Source organism: Cyrtonyx montezumae, unplaced genomic scaffold (genome assembly GCF_038088225.1).
Source record: "Cyrtonyx montezumae isolate F1298 unplaced genomic scaffold, pur_monq_1.0 scaffold_4, whole genome shotgun sequence".
NCBI classification, from domain to species: Eukaryota; Metazoa; Chordata; class Aves; order Galliformes; family Odontophoridae; genus Cyrtonyx; species Cyrtonyx montezumae.
The window spans coordinates 12852329-12866753 of record NW_027072045.1 but is presented as its reverse complement, the minus strand read 5'-3'; the positions used below and the strand labels follow the sequence as shown (position 1 = coordinate 12866753).

At 38.4% G+C, this 14425-nt stretch overlaps 1 protein-coding gene across 2 annotated transcripts; it reads right to left on the bottom strand.

Moving 5' to 3' along the window:
* Nucleotides 1-41: 41 nt before the first annotated feature.
* On the bottom strand, nucleotides 42-14425 carry SLC25A16 (solute carrier family 25 member 16). 2 transcript variants are annotated; one of them, XM_065746323.1, is made up of 9 exons: nucleotides 14310-14425; nucleotides 13853-13945; nucleotides 12097-12230; nucleotides 10702-10765; nucleotides 5802-5923; nucleotides 5235-5301; nucleotides 4269-4431; nucleotides 3291-3359; nucleotides 42-1556 (listed from the first exon to the last, which is right to left on the bottom strand). In XM_065746323.1, the coding sequence occupies exons 1-9, from the start codon at nucleotides 14395-14397 to the stop codon at nucleotides 1400-1402; spliced, it is 957 nt and encodes a 318-aa protein (XP_065602395.1). In that variant the 5' UTR covers nucleotides 14398-14425; the 3' UTR covers nucleotides 42-1399. The 2 variants fall into 2 exon arrangements, 1 of the variants encoding a protein (XP_065602395.1); XR_010622781.1 differs by having other exon boundaries at nucleotides 1529-1556; nucleotides 3291-3691.

Genomic DNA, 14425 nt, shown 5'->3' with positions numbered 1-14425 from the left:
ACACATACATACACACACACAGAGAAAATCACACAGATATATTCATTCAAAAATTTTAATAAAATAAATTCAAATACATCTTGTTCTCTGCCCATAAATGTGTAGTTAAATATAAAAGAAATAGATACTTTCAAGAAACCAGAAAAAAAAGTTGGTTTGAGATACATAACTCAAAATCCAGACTGCCAGATTTTTCAAAACAAAGCAAACTGATCATACAATCCACCAATTTCTTTAATATAACCATTACCAATTCTTAAAGGACACTGCTAAAATATCACAATAAATAAATAACTTATATCACTTAAGTAAATGCTTTCCAGCTTCTCAATTCAAGTGAATAAAATCAGGAGTACCAACGCAAATTATGTGAGTCTGAACGACAATGCTCTCTACAAGGAACTGCAGAAGTCTGATAGTCTATTGCATACCATACTTTAAAAATAACACATATACACACATACAGACTCAATTATAATCTTCATTTTCCTCTACTGTGCCCCAGAGGTTGAATATGGTCCATATGCCTAAATACAAAAGTGCAGCAGCATGCAGACTTGTTTGTCACCACATTTTAAGGTAGGGACAGACCTGCTTATAAGAGCCAGTCCTTCAAAGCACGTAATGTACTCAAAGCCTTCAATAAACTGAATTGAGAACATTAAGCTCTAAGGAAAAGGTACAGAAATACCTTGTATGATTGTGTGCTAACTGCCTTAAGATCTCTTCTAGCACTTGTCACTGTGCAAGTTTTCCAATTTATTTGTGTAGATACAGATATCTTTTTAAATAGAATGCATGCAAAGAAACTGGTTTCCAAATTGCAAGATTACTGATGATGTTAAATACATCTCAACACTTTTTATCAAATAGGATGAAAAAACTTCCTTATGCACCCACATGAAGATACATGCTTTGTTCTTAACATACAGAAAACTCGTACAAAAGGCAAAAAGAAAAGATGGTTAAATTGTGATCTACTGAGTTCGGCTTCTACAGAGCTGGCAAGAATATGAAAATCAAAGTTCAATCAATTAGAATTTTAAGGAAGAACAGATGTCTAACTACAAGCTTAGAAAGCAACATAATCATGTGTTTAACTCCTGGAACGGTGATAAAACTCAACAACTAACAGCTTGAAACCCATATAAAACGTGGGTGTCATTTTCAATCTGTGCCATTCTTAACATTTACTGAATGAAGCCCATAAGATTAAGTGCAGAAAATGTTTATCGCTAACGAATGCTTAATATGATCTGTCTCCTAGTTTGACTCCAGGAAATCAACCACATTTTGGCAAATGAAATGAAGTTGTCAGACAACAGCAGTGCCACAGTATCATATAAACTTCAAGTAATTTATTCACCAATATAACTTTTACATTAAAGCTTTAAAAAGTTTAGTTGAGGTGCAAGAATTGTTTCATAAGTTCATACGTGGTAAAAGCCACAGCCTGGGAAGGAATACAACGAATGTAATTTAGCGATAGGCCACGGTACAGTCCTCTTCGTATTCCATGCTGTTGATACACATATTTGAGCGTCTGCACCATTGTACTGGAAAACCAAGAACTTGAATCATTATTGAATACACACATTCAATAGTTAGAATCACTTTCTTAAATACAAGACATTCCTTTACTTGGTTCTTGAAAGCGACATATGGAAAAACATGCGACTCCATACAGCAGAGCATGACAATCCTTTTAGGGCACGTAAGAGTCTGAGCTTCTGCAAGAAATCTGGGTTCAAAGGCTGGAAACTGGAATGAGGGTGGTGCAATCTCATGTAAAGAAGCTTCAGCCTGAAAACAATCTGCCCTAAAAGAAGTAATAAGGAATTCTAGACCAGCATGGTGGCTACACACTGCTTTCCATCTGTTAGGAAGCAGTTAAGAAGCACCAGAGTAAGACAATACATTAATTTTATTACTCTTTCACAATACAGAGTAGCGGAAAAATAAATTTGCCCCATAGTAGTGCACACTTCTTACGTTACTCATCAGTATAGGTTTTGCATCTCATTCTTCAGCACAGGATCATAGATGTCCTTCTAAAATCCTGCAGATAAGGTTTATTTAGCCCTGTATTCTATAACTTGCATGTGTGCAGCCTCTGTGCTCCAAGCAAAAACCTGTTTTCTCATGAGATGATTTCTGTGAATGGTAAACCTTATTCAAAGTCCAATTTGCAGTAGTGATGCAAGCAGGAAGGTGTTCCTCACATACCTATACTGAAACTGAGCCAGCAGTCATTAAAATACAAAGCCTTGGAGTAAAATCTGTAAGACTGCCTATCTGTAAGAGTATCTTCAATATGCTTCAAAACTTCAAGATTTCCTTCTTCTGTTATCTTCCCATCCTCTAAAGATAAATGTCTACTGTCCTACTCTCTCCAAGCAGTTGTAACAGAATTGTTAAGTGGGAAAGCCTAACCGTAAAAGCATTCGTTATCACAAATGCAGGAAGCAAAATCCAAGGACAACTGGCAAATCTTTATTGGAAAACATTTGGAGTGGAAAGCAGTCAAGGAATAAACTTTATGCAGCCAATGAAAATTAAAACATTGATCTGCACAGTAATCCATCTCTTAAGGTATTTACAAAATACAAAAGGTCATTAAGCAAGTCTGCTGTCTGTAAGATCCAACTCACCACACAGGTGGTGAGCACCCGAGTCAGGTACACAACTCACAAAATCAAAAGCAGGCAAGATAAAACTTCCCTGGAGCTGGATTTGGCTGGGGCAATTTGAAACTCAGAATGTTCTCCAAAATGACAATTTATTACTATGATTTTAAGGATGTTATGGTACTTCAACCTCTGCTGGACTAAAGCATTTAACTAAAAGAACTGCAGGAGCTCTAACTACAATCAGTGTGTGCAATGTTACTGTAATTGAGGGTAATAAATCAGGTCAAATAAAGCAGTATTACATGAAGTATTCTTGAGAACAGATTCCGCACCATTAAAAAACAGACCTGGAAACATCTCATTGCAGTAGAAGCAGCTAGTTTGTCCCTTAGGAATCCTAGTGATGCCAAGGATCAGTTAGTTGAGTAAAAACATATGCCAACATTTTTTCATACACAGTGTTACTAACAATACAAAAGCATACTTCAATTTCTGTGTTTTTATTTCTGAACCCCAGCTTTTGTCCAGCTGCGTGGAAACATAACACATTATATTAGAAGCTTGAAGAAATCAACAGCACAGGAAGTCTTCTTTTAAACTAAGAACTCAGCATTGCTTGGATATAATAAGAACTCAGTTAGTAAAGATGAAAATACTTACAGGCACTTTTCAGAGTCTGGTAGAACCGCTCCTAACTGCATCCGCCTACGAGTTACATCAAGGGGATATCTACAGAGGAGATATTTGAACAGCAGTTCAAACAGATGTGTGGTGACTATACGAATATTGCTGAGTTGGTTTTGTTTTGTTCTGTTCTAAATTAAGAAAGAGAATACAAAGAAGTCCATCTGCAACCTCCAAGCTCCCTTTTCAGTGAGTCAGGAATTCGGCTTAGATTCTCAACACAGCTGAAAGTTCTCCAGAAAGGGAGACTCTCCCCACACAACCAAAACCAGCAAATCAGATCTCTTAATATATTCCATTTGGCATGAGTAAGGAAGACACATGAAGATCAGATGAGAGTATAAAACAGTCTGTAAAACACTGGAGGAAGAAGACACCTGAATCAAAAATAAAATTAACAGTATAAGATTAATAGAAAATGTATGTCACATAAGTGATATAATGCAGAGAATGATTTAGTGAAAAACTGATGCCATAATAGTCTATCAAATTGATTTGATTTATGGCCAAAAGAAAACATGGCGAGGACAGTATGAGAATGGAGAAAACAGGCAAAGTAATAACAAAGTAATGCCAAACATAATATCTTAGGCTTTCTTTGTTTTCAGTTCTTAGACTTTGCAGGTTACAGCATCTTAAAATAAACTGGAATAACACAATTATCCCACGATGTTAACAGACCAAATTTCACAGCATACCAAACAAGATTCCAGCTGATTTTCTCTTTTTCTGTTCATTGTAATTGACTCAATGCATTGATCTTTAAAGCCCCTGAGGATTAAATAAATATTTACTAAGTGAAACGATATGAAACAACTGAATTGCAGTGTCTCACTGAAAAAAATACCTTATTAACACTAGGCTTACAAAAAAAAAATCATATTCTCAGACAAAATACTTTTCTCTAGAACAACATCTATATAGAAAAAAAAAACATTCAATACCCAAACTTACGATATCGTCTGAGCTATTGCGCCAGCTATGCCACCACACAGCAGATTTATATGTGTTTTCAAAACTAAGACATCGGGATTATCTAAGGAAGGCCGTCCAAGCAAGTTAGGTGCTTGAGCAAGTCCAATGCTCTTTAAGGTACCAAAGGTAAAAAAAGAAAAACCTAAAAGGAAATTTAATTTTATGTACTTTCACAAAAGAGCAAAATATTTGTTGATGTACTTATCATCATCATAAACAAAAAGCTGCAATTACAAAAATTATTTTCCAATCCTATTAGAAGTTTTTCTTAAGAAACAGATAAATAATAAACTTAGAGCTTTACCATAATTTCTCTCCTAATTAATTACTGTTTATAATTAGCATTAAAACAGTGCTTTAAATAAGCTCAACTGTGGCTTTTAAATTACTTTTTTTTTTTTTGCTGTTAAAAGTTAACCCCTAAGATCTGTTTAACCAAAAAACATGTCTCATCCTCTAACGATGAGTGCAGTTTCAGCATCATTTCTGATGTTCTTCCATCCCACATCACCCACTGCTTTGGCTCGGCTAAGTATTTATATAGAAGTCACCAGGAGATGGAGCCAGCAGAGATCTTCTAAGACACCACCACCTACAGGGCTCTGCCCTCTTATGGATTTATGTGGAAGACACAACCTGCACTCTTTTTTTGGGATAAAACTGGGAAGCAGAAGAGAGAACTGCTACTTTATCTCTTTTCCCTCTCAATTCCAAGTCTCAGAAAATCAGAAAAGTTTTGCCTATGGAAGGCACTTCAACACAGTGATCAATTTGGGTAAAGACTGAAGAGCCACAAATGCTTCTAGCAGCCTCCCCTCTCTGTTCAGTGAAACACAAAATCCTGGGTTTTAATGGAAGCTGCTTCATTTGATGTGTATATATCTTAAGCAAATTCAGTAGTGTGCATACGTGCTGAGGGATTTCTGTGCTCTGTTTTTAACTTACCCGCGTATGGAGCCATTCCTACAACAGTTGGCATCAGCCCTCTGTAGAACCCACTAAAACCACCTTCCTTTGAAAGAAAAATACATTCACGTTTGTGGCAAGAAATACAACAAATGTCTTAAGCTACACATCTGTTTGTACAGGCTCATGACAGCAATCTGACTAGCATCACCTAGCAACAAGGAGCTAACATCAAGTCGCTTTTCTTGTGTCTGAAGAACTGATGGGACAACCACCTAGCTCCACAGGGGATACAGAAGGGAAAATGGAAAAACATCTACATCTGGCATCGTAACCTCAGATATATATCTGCATTACACATATCCCTCCTCCCCAGATATTTTGGTAACACTTCTCTGTGCTACTGAAACATAACTTTTCTTTGTTTTCACCTCCCACTTATATAAGGCTTAGCTACATCTTAGCAGCAGGATAATTTTTTACATTAAGTTCAGTGTGCACGCAGTGAATTCATTTTCCACCAGGTCACTAATTTCAATGCAGTGCAACATTACTTAAAAGAGTATATTTTGCTTTGATAGTACTGAAGATTAAAAGAAAAAATACCTTTGTGTAAATCATCTTGAATGCATGGATAATTCCCATGTACTTGTGTTCCCCTTTTACTTGGAATGCCAGACGAACTCTAACCATATCAAGAGGGTAAGTACAAATCACTGCTGTAATACCTTTATTAAAAACAAAAACAAAACAAGCAAACAAAACTCACCTACACCTTATCTGTTTCTAGGATTATTTTGAAAAATCAGAATTTCCTTTTGTGGCAGTGAATGTAATAGCATACACAGGTTATTTTGTCGAAAAAAGTACTTGAAAACTCACTTATATTCATCAAACAAGAACCTCAGCAACACACAAAGGATTTATGCTTATACTTGGTGTTCACTGAAGCTGCACTTAATGCCTTGATCCTTCTGCAGAGATACAGCTTTAACTGTATTCACACAAGCAGTCTTCTTCATAGCTCAGAAACAGCAGGCTAGTCATGTGCATCAGCCTTTACTGGATTGCAACCACAAAATCTAATCCTACTTCACCTAGTAAATAAATAAAGCACCATTAACATGTTTAATTTGCAAAAATCCGTGTCAAAATTCAAATATGTGATTACTGGATGTATCTATCTACTGCACCTGAAAATACAGTATTTTAAGTAAATTCAGGAGCCTAGTCACAAAGAGCACTGATCTGAACTCTAACAGATACCTGAATACCAAGTCCTGCCTACCACTAGTCTTTGACTTAAACCACTCAGTTGCTGACAAATTATATGGAAGGAATGGTTAAAACAGATTATTAAAACAGTTATTTTTTTGGCATTATAACACTGGAACTGATAAAAATAAAATAACTGAGAAAAAGAAGACAAAAGCAAAAGAGTTTATGATTCATATTCTGCTTTCTAGCAACTGCTCTTCTGTATCTAAAGAACACCCTTAAAATTGATCCTACAGGAGATGAGCACTGGTAGGAAACTGCACTTCCTCTCAAGTTTTAATAGTCTGTTAATTATATCTCATTTTGTACCTGCATCATTTCCTCCCTCTTGCATAAGGTCAAGAGAAAGCCACAACAGGAAGGAGACAAAGTTGAAACAAAGATTAAAAAAAAGAAAATACCCAACTGTTTCAGCAAAGAGTGCTAACTTTCAGATCTGGCAGAAGGACCTGACATAAAACATCAAATGGGGTTAGGGAAAAAAAAGAACAACAGCACGAGGAGCACACTGAAAAAGCTGACACTGGTCAACTGAGTCAACTGTCAACTGAGTTTGTGTCTTTCTGGAGTATGCTACCAGTAATGTTTATTCCAGAAGACAAAAAACATCTTTTAGATATTCTGGACCATTCCTCTGAACGAAAAAAAAAACCAACCTGTAATTGGTTTTTGATTTTTTGCAAGCTGCAAAACACCAGAGCAATCTTGAGACTGTTTCCAATGACCTACATTATTAAATTCAACCCCTGCAGCCTTTTCCCAAGGCATTTCCCTAGATGTCCAGAAATACTGTAAAACTGACAACTCAAGCTATTTCAATAAAAGGGTGGGAAAAAAAGGAGAGAGAAAAGGCTATTACAGAGCTTAAAGAGTCCACAGGAAAGTTATCCTAATACAAAACATGAACTCATCCCCCTTCTTTTTCTAATCACGCACTGAGAAGCATCCAGGAACACTCTCTGTTCAAAGACAAGCAAACAGAGCAACACAGAGTTTACCACAAGTACTAATAGTCAGCACTAAGTCCAGAATCAGCACAAGTGAGGAAGCAAAAAATCAGACAGGACTGAAAGAAATCACATCCAGTAAACAGGACCTTTAAATAGGACCCTTTTTTTCACTTTATATTAAAATTGTGTAGCAATGGATTCCAGAGAGGAGAAGAAAAAAAAGAGTATTTTAAACATTTGCAGTTTGAAAAAGCCACAAAACACGCTTTCCTGGAGCAACTCAAGAGTGGCATGTTACTGCTTACTATTCCTAAGAGCTAAATGTAACCAGGGAAGGAGCCAGACTTCCTTTGAGGCTCGGGAGAGACATTATCTTTCTGTGAGGAACGGTAGTCAGGTTTGGGGAAGTTTACAAGAACACTAATCTCATCTCTACTCCCTAAACACTATGACGTATGAGAAGACAGATCAGAACACCTTCAGGATGATTCCCTCTCCCAATTAATGTAAGTCTATCTAGAAATCTCTCCCTCGGTTGGTTTATCAGGACAGAATTGTGAGTCTCTGCCCAGTTCAGAGATGTGTATGGCAAATCCCAGCTTCCTATCTGAAGTAACCACAATAGCACAAATACCGCTCCTCCTCCTCTACCACTTCTTCAAACACAGCAACTCTTTCATTGCAAATGCTGACTCAGAAGTACCTGCCCCGCTGAAGTCAAGAAATTGTCAGGGAGAGAGCATTTTACCTCATCACTTCTTCAAGCACCTCTGACCATTCTCAGGGACAAGATTCTGGGTTACACAAACTTTCCCTGAGCCTTAGCATAAGCAAAGCACAACAGGAATTGGACTGTCCAGCCCGTGGAAGCTGACAATGAGATCAGGTATAGGCAAAGGGCTGTCCCAAAGTTCCCTACTATTCCTCCATTTTCTTCCTTCGAAATCAAAAATTAAAATACCTAGAACAAGGAAATACCAAGTGAAACATGTTTTAAAAGATCAGAAACTGCAGATGTATCTGTTGCATATGCTTTCCTGAGGTCTCCATCACGCTCTACATAGCTCAAATTAGTACTGCCAGGTTATTCTGAGGTATGCAGCTCCAAAAATGACAAACACAAGTCACAGCCTTCGACTGCAGGAGATATATTCCTTCTCATAAAAGAGATTAATTTATCAAGGAAGTATGTTCCATAAAAAACAAAGCTTTGGGAACTATATGAAGACAGAAAAAGCTGATGACAAAGAACATGCATAATTTACAAGTCCAGGTATGTCTAGACACTTAATACCTAATTGTATTTCTTGCTAAATTGCACCTGGAAAAGTAGACAGCAGACTGTTTTAAAATGTTGACTCAATTAAATAACTTATTTACATCCTATTTAAAATTGACATTGCATCCTCCTAAATCCAGAGAATTTTTTAATCACATTTATTAAGTAAAACAAAACCAAACAAACCAGCACCATGCGTTCTGTATTAGGGTCTTTGTTAGTTCGTTTGGATGTTAATCAAGTTCAGGGGAGAAAAATAGGCATTTCTGTATCTTACTTCAAATTTTTCATTAAGAAAATTGAAAGATACAGATTTGCAAAGTCGTTCTGTAATACAGGTGTTATTTGACTATTTTGTTTCCTTGACACCACTAACATCTATGATTTCTCTATCTCCTTCTCAGCTCTGTCCTTGCTTAAAAGAAGTTATAAGTCATTTATCTGTTAATGAGGTGTTACAGCTGAAATTTAAATCACACAAGACCCAGGAAATTCAGAGTTGAAGCCTCCCCAGTAACTTTAGCCTCCTTAAATGTATGCATTACAATAGGTTCTTCTGGTCCTCATTCTGCTACCTCCCCGCCTGCCTCTCCCTGTGGATAAGCCTTTGATCCCGTTTATCAGTTACAAAAGATACTCAAATGTTTCCCACCATTTTGAAGCCGATTCGGGTCTTCTGACTGCTAGCAATGTTGGGAACGCTGAAACAAGCAAGATTTAAGTAGCTGTATCATACGCTCAAGTGAATGCAGACAGCTGTGTGGCTGAATGGCACAAGAGGGACAAGAAGTATCAGGACACAAGGGCTGGCCATACTCAACTGCACAGCGTTCATTTTTATGAAACGGTGAAGACCTCACTCCACCAACACAGAGGTGCGTGAAGCACATTCCCCTTCAGTCATTTAAACACGGAAGAAACAAAATAATATCCCTATAGCCTCCTCATTTTGTTTGCAACTCTAGAGAACTTCTGTATCTAAGATTCTGGACTCTGTGCTCCCCTTGGTGACTCCTTGCCCCCTTTTATTTTCTTTCCTTATCTAATGCTAATGCCACCCAGTAAATGAATACTAAGGCTGCAGTGTCGTGCTACTACTACCATACCTGTGTGCTGTATTCATTTTCAGTGCACACTTATGTCCAGCTCAGACTACTGAGCATAACATACCACATTACACATTTCACTCAACCATAGTTGCCAGACAGTGCTGTATAGATTTTATTTCTGTCACTCTTACCCTGCAAGACTGAATTGATTAGAAAGGTACTCAAAACTATTAATTTATCTATGCAATGAATTCCTCAGTAGCATCCGTTTTTCCCTTTTCTCCCCCAAAGAACCTACATTTTCATACATCACTACTAGTAAAGTACTGTCAGTGGACAGTATAAGGACTGCTTTATAAAGTGAAAACACATATGAAAGACTACCCTGATTAAAAATCTGCACACTACTATTTAACTTCCTCTCTTTACTCTGAGCTACTTCAGCTCAGAAATGACAAGCAGGAGAAAAATAAGACATGCATAACTGTATTATCTAGTGGCAGTTAACAATCATCTTTTTCCTACTGCTATTGCACCAATTCCTACGTTGCACGTTAAAAATACAAACGTTTCTGGGAATTCCAAAGAATCTCACAACTTTTCTGGGTGTATATTCAACCTAGCAGCAATGGCAGACAGGCTGACGAGCCAGCCCTGCTAAAACCTCCACCTTGACTCTTCATCCTGATGACACTGGATTGCTCATTTGTCAGAAGCCATAACAAACACCACAGATATCGTGCTCTACACTGCAACATTTGAACAATTTTAAAGAATACTCTTACACAGTTTTCAACTAGGTAACTATTGGTTATATTAACCATTTTTGAGTATTTTTTACTTAATACAAATTTGCAGAAGTTAGACCTGAAAACTTATTAAATTGTTCTCTAAATAAATATTAACTTTTCAGTGACAAGGATGTTTGAAATGCAAGTACAAAGCTCTACCTGCCATGGATCCAGCCATCAATCGATGCACATGCCCTGAAATCCCAAGGTGCTGCTTTATTACCTACAAAATATGAAACATTTACAACAGTTTATAGGAGAAAATATAGGGAAATACATCACAGCATTTTACTAACACGTGAATGAACCCTGTAGCTCCTATAAGAAGTTTAAAACTCTACAAATTCAAACCAGAGCACTTAATCACTGCTAGAAGAGTCTGCCTTGGTACCAATTTCTTACGAAGATCACCAAAGAACTAAGATTCTTCTAGCAAGGCAGGATGAGTAGCTGAAGTCATTTGTACTTCAGAAGCTCATTGATTGCTGTTGAGTTATCCATCTGGTTCAACCAAGGCAAACTCAGTACTATCTCTTTCACATTATAGGGTGCAAAGAACGTTGAGCAAAGTTTAAGAATTATGTGTTTGATAAAAGAAAACTGTTCTCTCACACAGAGCACGTGAAACTTATAAAGAACCTTTTATGACCTTAACTGAATTAAAAAAAAAAAAAAAGAGGGAAGAAGAACTTCCTAAACTACATGAAGTCTTGCAAGGAAGTCAGAAACCAGAACATCTGAAGCTCACCGCAGTTAGCTGTTTGTGTCAGCCTGCTGCAGTCTGCTCTTTTGGAAAGGGAATCCCAGTCTGTAACGTACTGCCTGGTATAGGTTCTGCTGTTCACTTCACTGGGTACTAAATGTATCCCTTCAAATATGAAATTCCTCATAACTAACAGTAACACCATGTTTCACCACCTATAGGGTTAAAAACAGTCATGCTAACATCTGACATTTCAAAAAATGTTGCAGAGATTTATTACGAATGAGTTATGAAAGAGTAAATGTATGAGAATAGAAAGGAATACACACATCTTGCAGGGCCCTGAGTTAAGCATATCTTCTCTTCCAGCTCATTTTTATCTACACTGACAGTCATTTCTCAGGTCAAACATAACAGACATTTAGCCAGACAGACTTTGAAGTTTACAGTTATTCTACCCATCAGGTACTAAGAATTTCAATGCAGTATAATAAAGAATTAAGAGCTTCAATTTTCTGTTCTGTTCCTACTTCATTTACAAAGGGCTATTTTTTAGCAACACAACTGACAGCAGACCTCATTAAATACATGTATATGCACACACATAGGCACACATACAATATACAATACAAAGCTACAAAAACTGCTGGCAATTTTGTTTTCCTTAAGCAACACTCCGAACAGTTTCACTGTTGCCCTGACATTTTGAAGGGGTAGATTCAGATAAAATTGAGCAACCTTGTGGGAGATGTGCAGAGAAATAGAAAGATGCAGAATTTTCAGTGTTAGTTCTGATCACTTTAAAAATAAACAGGGAAAAAAAAAAGAAAAATCAAAATAAATTCTACTACCTTTTTGTATTGGTCAAACGCCATAAATTGAATTGCACCGTATGGAAAGATTCTAATCATCATTGCCCCGTTTCCTTTGTACAGCCCAAGGTAACCTTCCTTTTTGGGGACAGCACACAACGTAGAAAACACTCCTGTGAGCAATGCAAAAATGTAACAATTACATTGGGAAAAAAAATCAAGCAAGTCTTACTGACTACAGGAAAATATGCACAGAAATAAAGCCCAACTACATTGCTCATGTAGCAACAGAGTGCAAAATCACTTATCCACACTCAACCACTGACAGAAGGAAGAGGTTCAAGGTTAAGTTATTAAGGCTTTTTTGCCTTTCTTTTCTCAAGTAAAGGAATAAACAATAACAGTAGATCAGTTTTCACATTCATACACAACTGCTTAATAAAAAGCTTACACATTTCTGATTTTCAGGCAGAAAAGAAAGGCTGATGATAAGCTTCCATTTAAAAATTAAATCAAGCACATGTTAATTAGTTTCAGTGGTTCTAAGGATACAATATTAAAGCTCTTTTTACTATTTTACACTCATTATATGCATCTAAAAATGTTTATCCTGCAACTAGAATTGAAGAGTTACTGTTTTTATTCCCTACAGCACGTGCTCTGAGGTCCACGAGCCATGAACTCTGCAGAGCAGGGGCAGGAAACAGATTCAGTGAGGATGTGATGAACCAACCTACTCTCTCTGCACTGTCAGGTATGCCATGCCATCTGTCTTCCTTGCATACAAGTACCAAGAACATTCATTCAAATCAAACATGTTTTTAATGATCAAAATCATATGTAACACCCTATGTAGGAACAAATTAAGACTTAGCTTGCCAGCTATGGCAATATACAAACTAAACAGAAAATCATTATTTGAAATATTAGTCAAACCAGTTATTTCAGCCTCCAGTTGTCAAGCTGCAGATTTGAATGCATACTTATGTGACTGTGTCCCATCTCCCTTCTTGACAGAGCTACATTAACGTACCACCTTTGTACTTCATTTCAATATTCATTTTTCCAGCCTTTAAAATGTGATCTTTAAATTAAAATTTTCTGAGTTTCATTCCATGTAGGAAGTTAACTAATTCAGAAACTTCTTTTTTCTTGATACACACTTGAGTTTCTGAACGCAAGTTATAATGCATTTGAAGAACGCGTGGCACAAAAGATCTGAAATATTATGCACCAGAGGGCACTGTTACAGCCCCACAGACACTAGCTGTGAACACACTGCCAACTCTGAGTGTTCTCTTACTATGATGCAGCACAGATGCCGAACACAGATCAAACACAGATCACCCTCACCTCATGCAAAGCACGAGTCCACTTTTATTTCCAACCAATCACGCTTCTGCATGTGGAAGTAAGTGCAGGAGTCTTGCAGGGAGCAGAAGCCACAGCTCTATCACCACCAGCCCCCCTGCAAGGGCTGCCAGGCCCTGAAAAGCACCTGATCCCACACCCCCTGCACGCCAGTGCTGCCTGTAAGGACAGCAGTGAACCTCTGGTTACCCATCTCCTGCTGACTTCAGTAAGAGGAGGATGAAGCTCTAACTCTTCCACAGTACCAAGGATTACTCTAACTAATCTCTAACCTGACAACCAATACCACCTGCACAGGCTCACCACCTCTTACTTAAGCAACCTTCTGCCTGATCAGCACTTTATCACAGCTGAATCGTGTAATAAATCAACAAACCTAAATGACACACACTGCATTTTAAAAAGCGTGCAGCAGCCATCTTACCCAGATGTTTGTAATGGTGGTTATGAGCCTGCAGCAAGATCTTTACTCGATCCAGTGGTGCAGTGGTTGTTTTGGCACAGCATCCTGCAACACCTTTCCGAAGGGAGAGAGAAAAACAATGGGATGCCAAAGCCCTTTGGGTCAGCCCATAAGCGTGGGATTTTTTCTAGCACGCTTTTAGATAAGTAGGGGAAGAGAAAGCACCAATAAGACGTAAAAGGCTCCTGGTAGAAGCATGCTACGCAAGAACACCTGAATTCACCAGCGCGCTCAGCCGGCAGCTCCAGCGGCCTCTCACCGGCTCCTCGAGCCGCCCGCCCGCGCGAAGTGAAGCACGTTAGGGGGCGAAGATGACACGAAATCCTACAAATCCGCAGGTCACGCCGCGGCGGGAGGAAGCGCTGCGGGACGCTGACGCAGCAGCGGCCCTACCCGCGCAGGACGGGCCCGCACCCACCTCCGGCGATGAACGAGCGCAGCCAGTAGAAGTCGCGGCGCGCCGGGCCCGGGGGCAGCGCAGCGCCGGGCGCCGCCGGAGCGGCCATGGGGCAGCGGCAGTTCCGTGAGGCGGAG

Coding starts and splice junctions, on each gene's coding strand:
- SLC25A16 (XM_065746323.1), bottom strand. CDS start 14,397: ATGGCCGCTCCGGCGGCGCCCGGCGCTGCGCTGCCCCCGGGCCCGGCG. Junction 10,766..12,096: donor CGTTTGACCAATACAAAAAG/GTAGTAGAATTT, acceptor CATATTTTGTAG/GTAATAAAGCAGCACCTTGG. Junction 3,360..4,268: donor GCAATAGCTCAGACGATATC/GTAAGTTTGGGT, acceptor TCTCCTCTGTAG/ATATCCCCTTGATGTAACTC.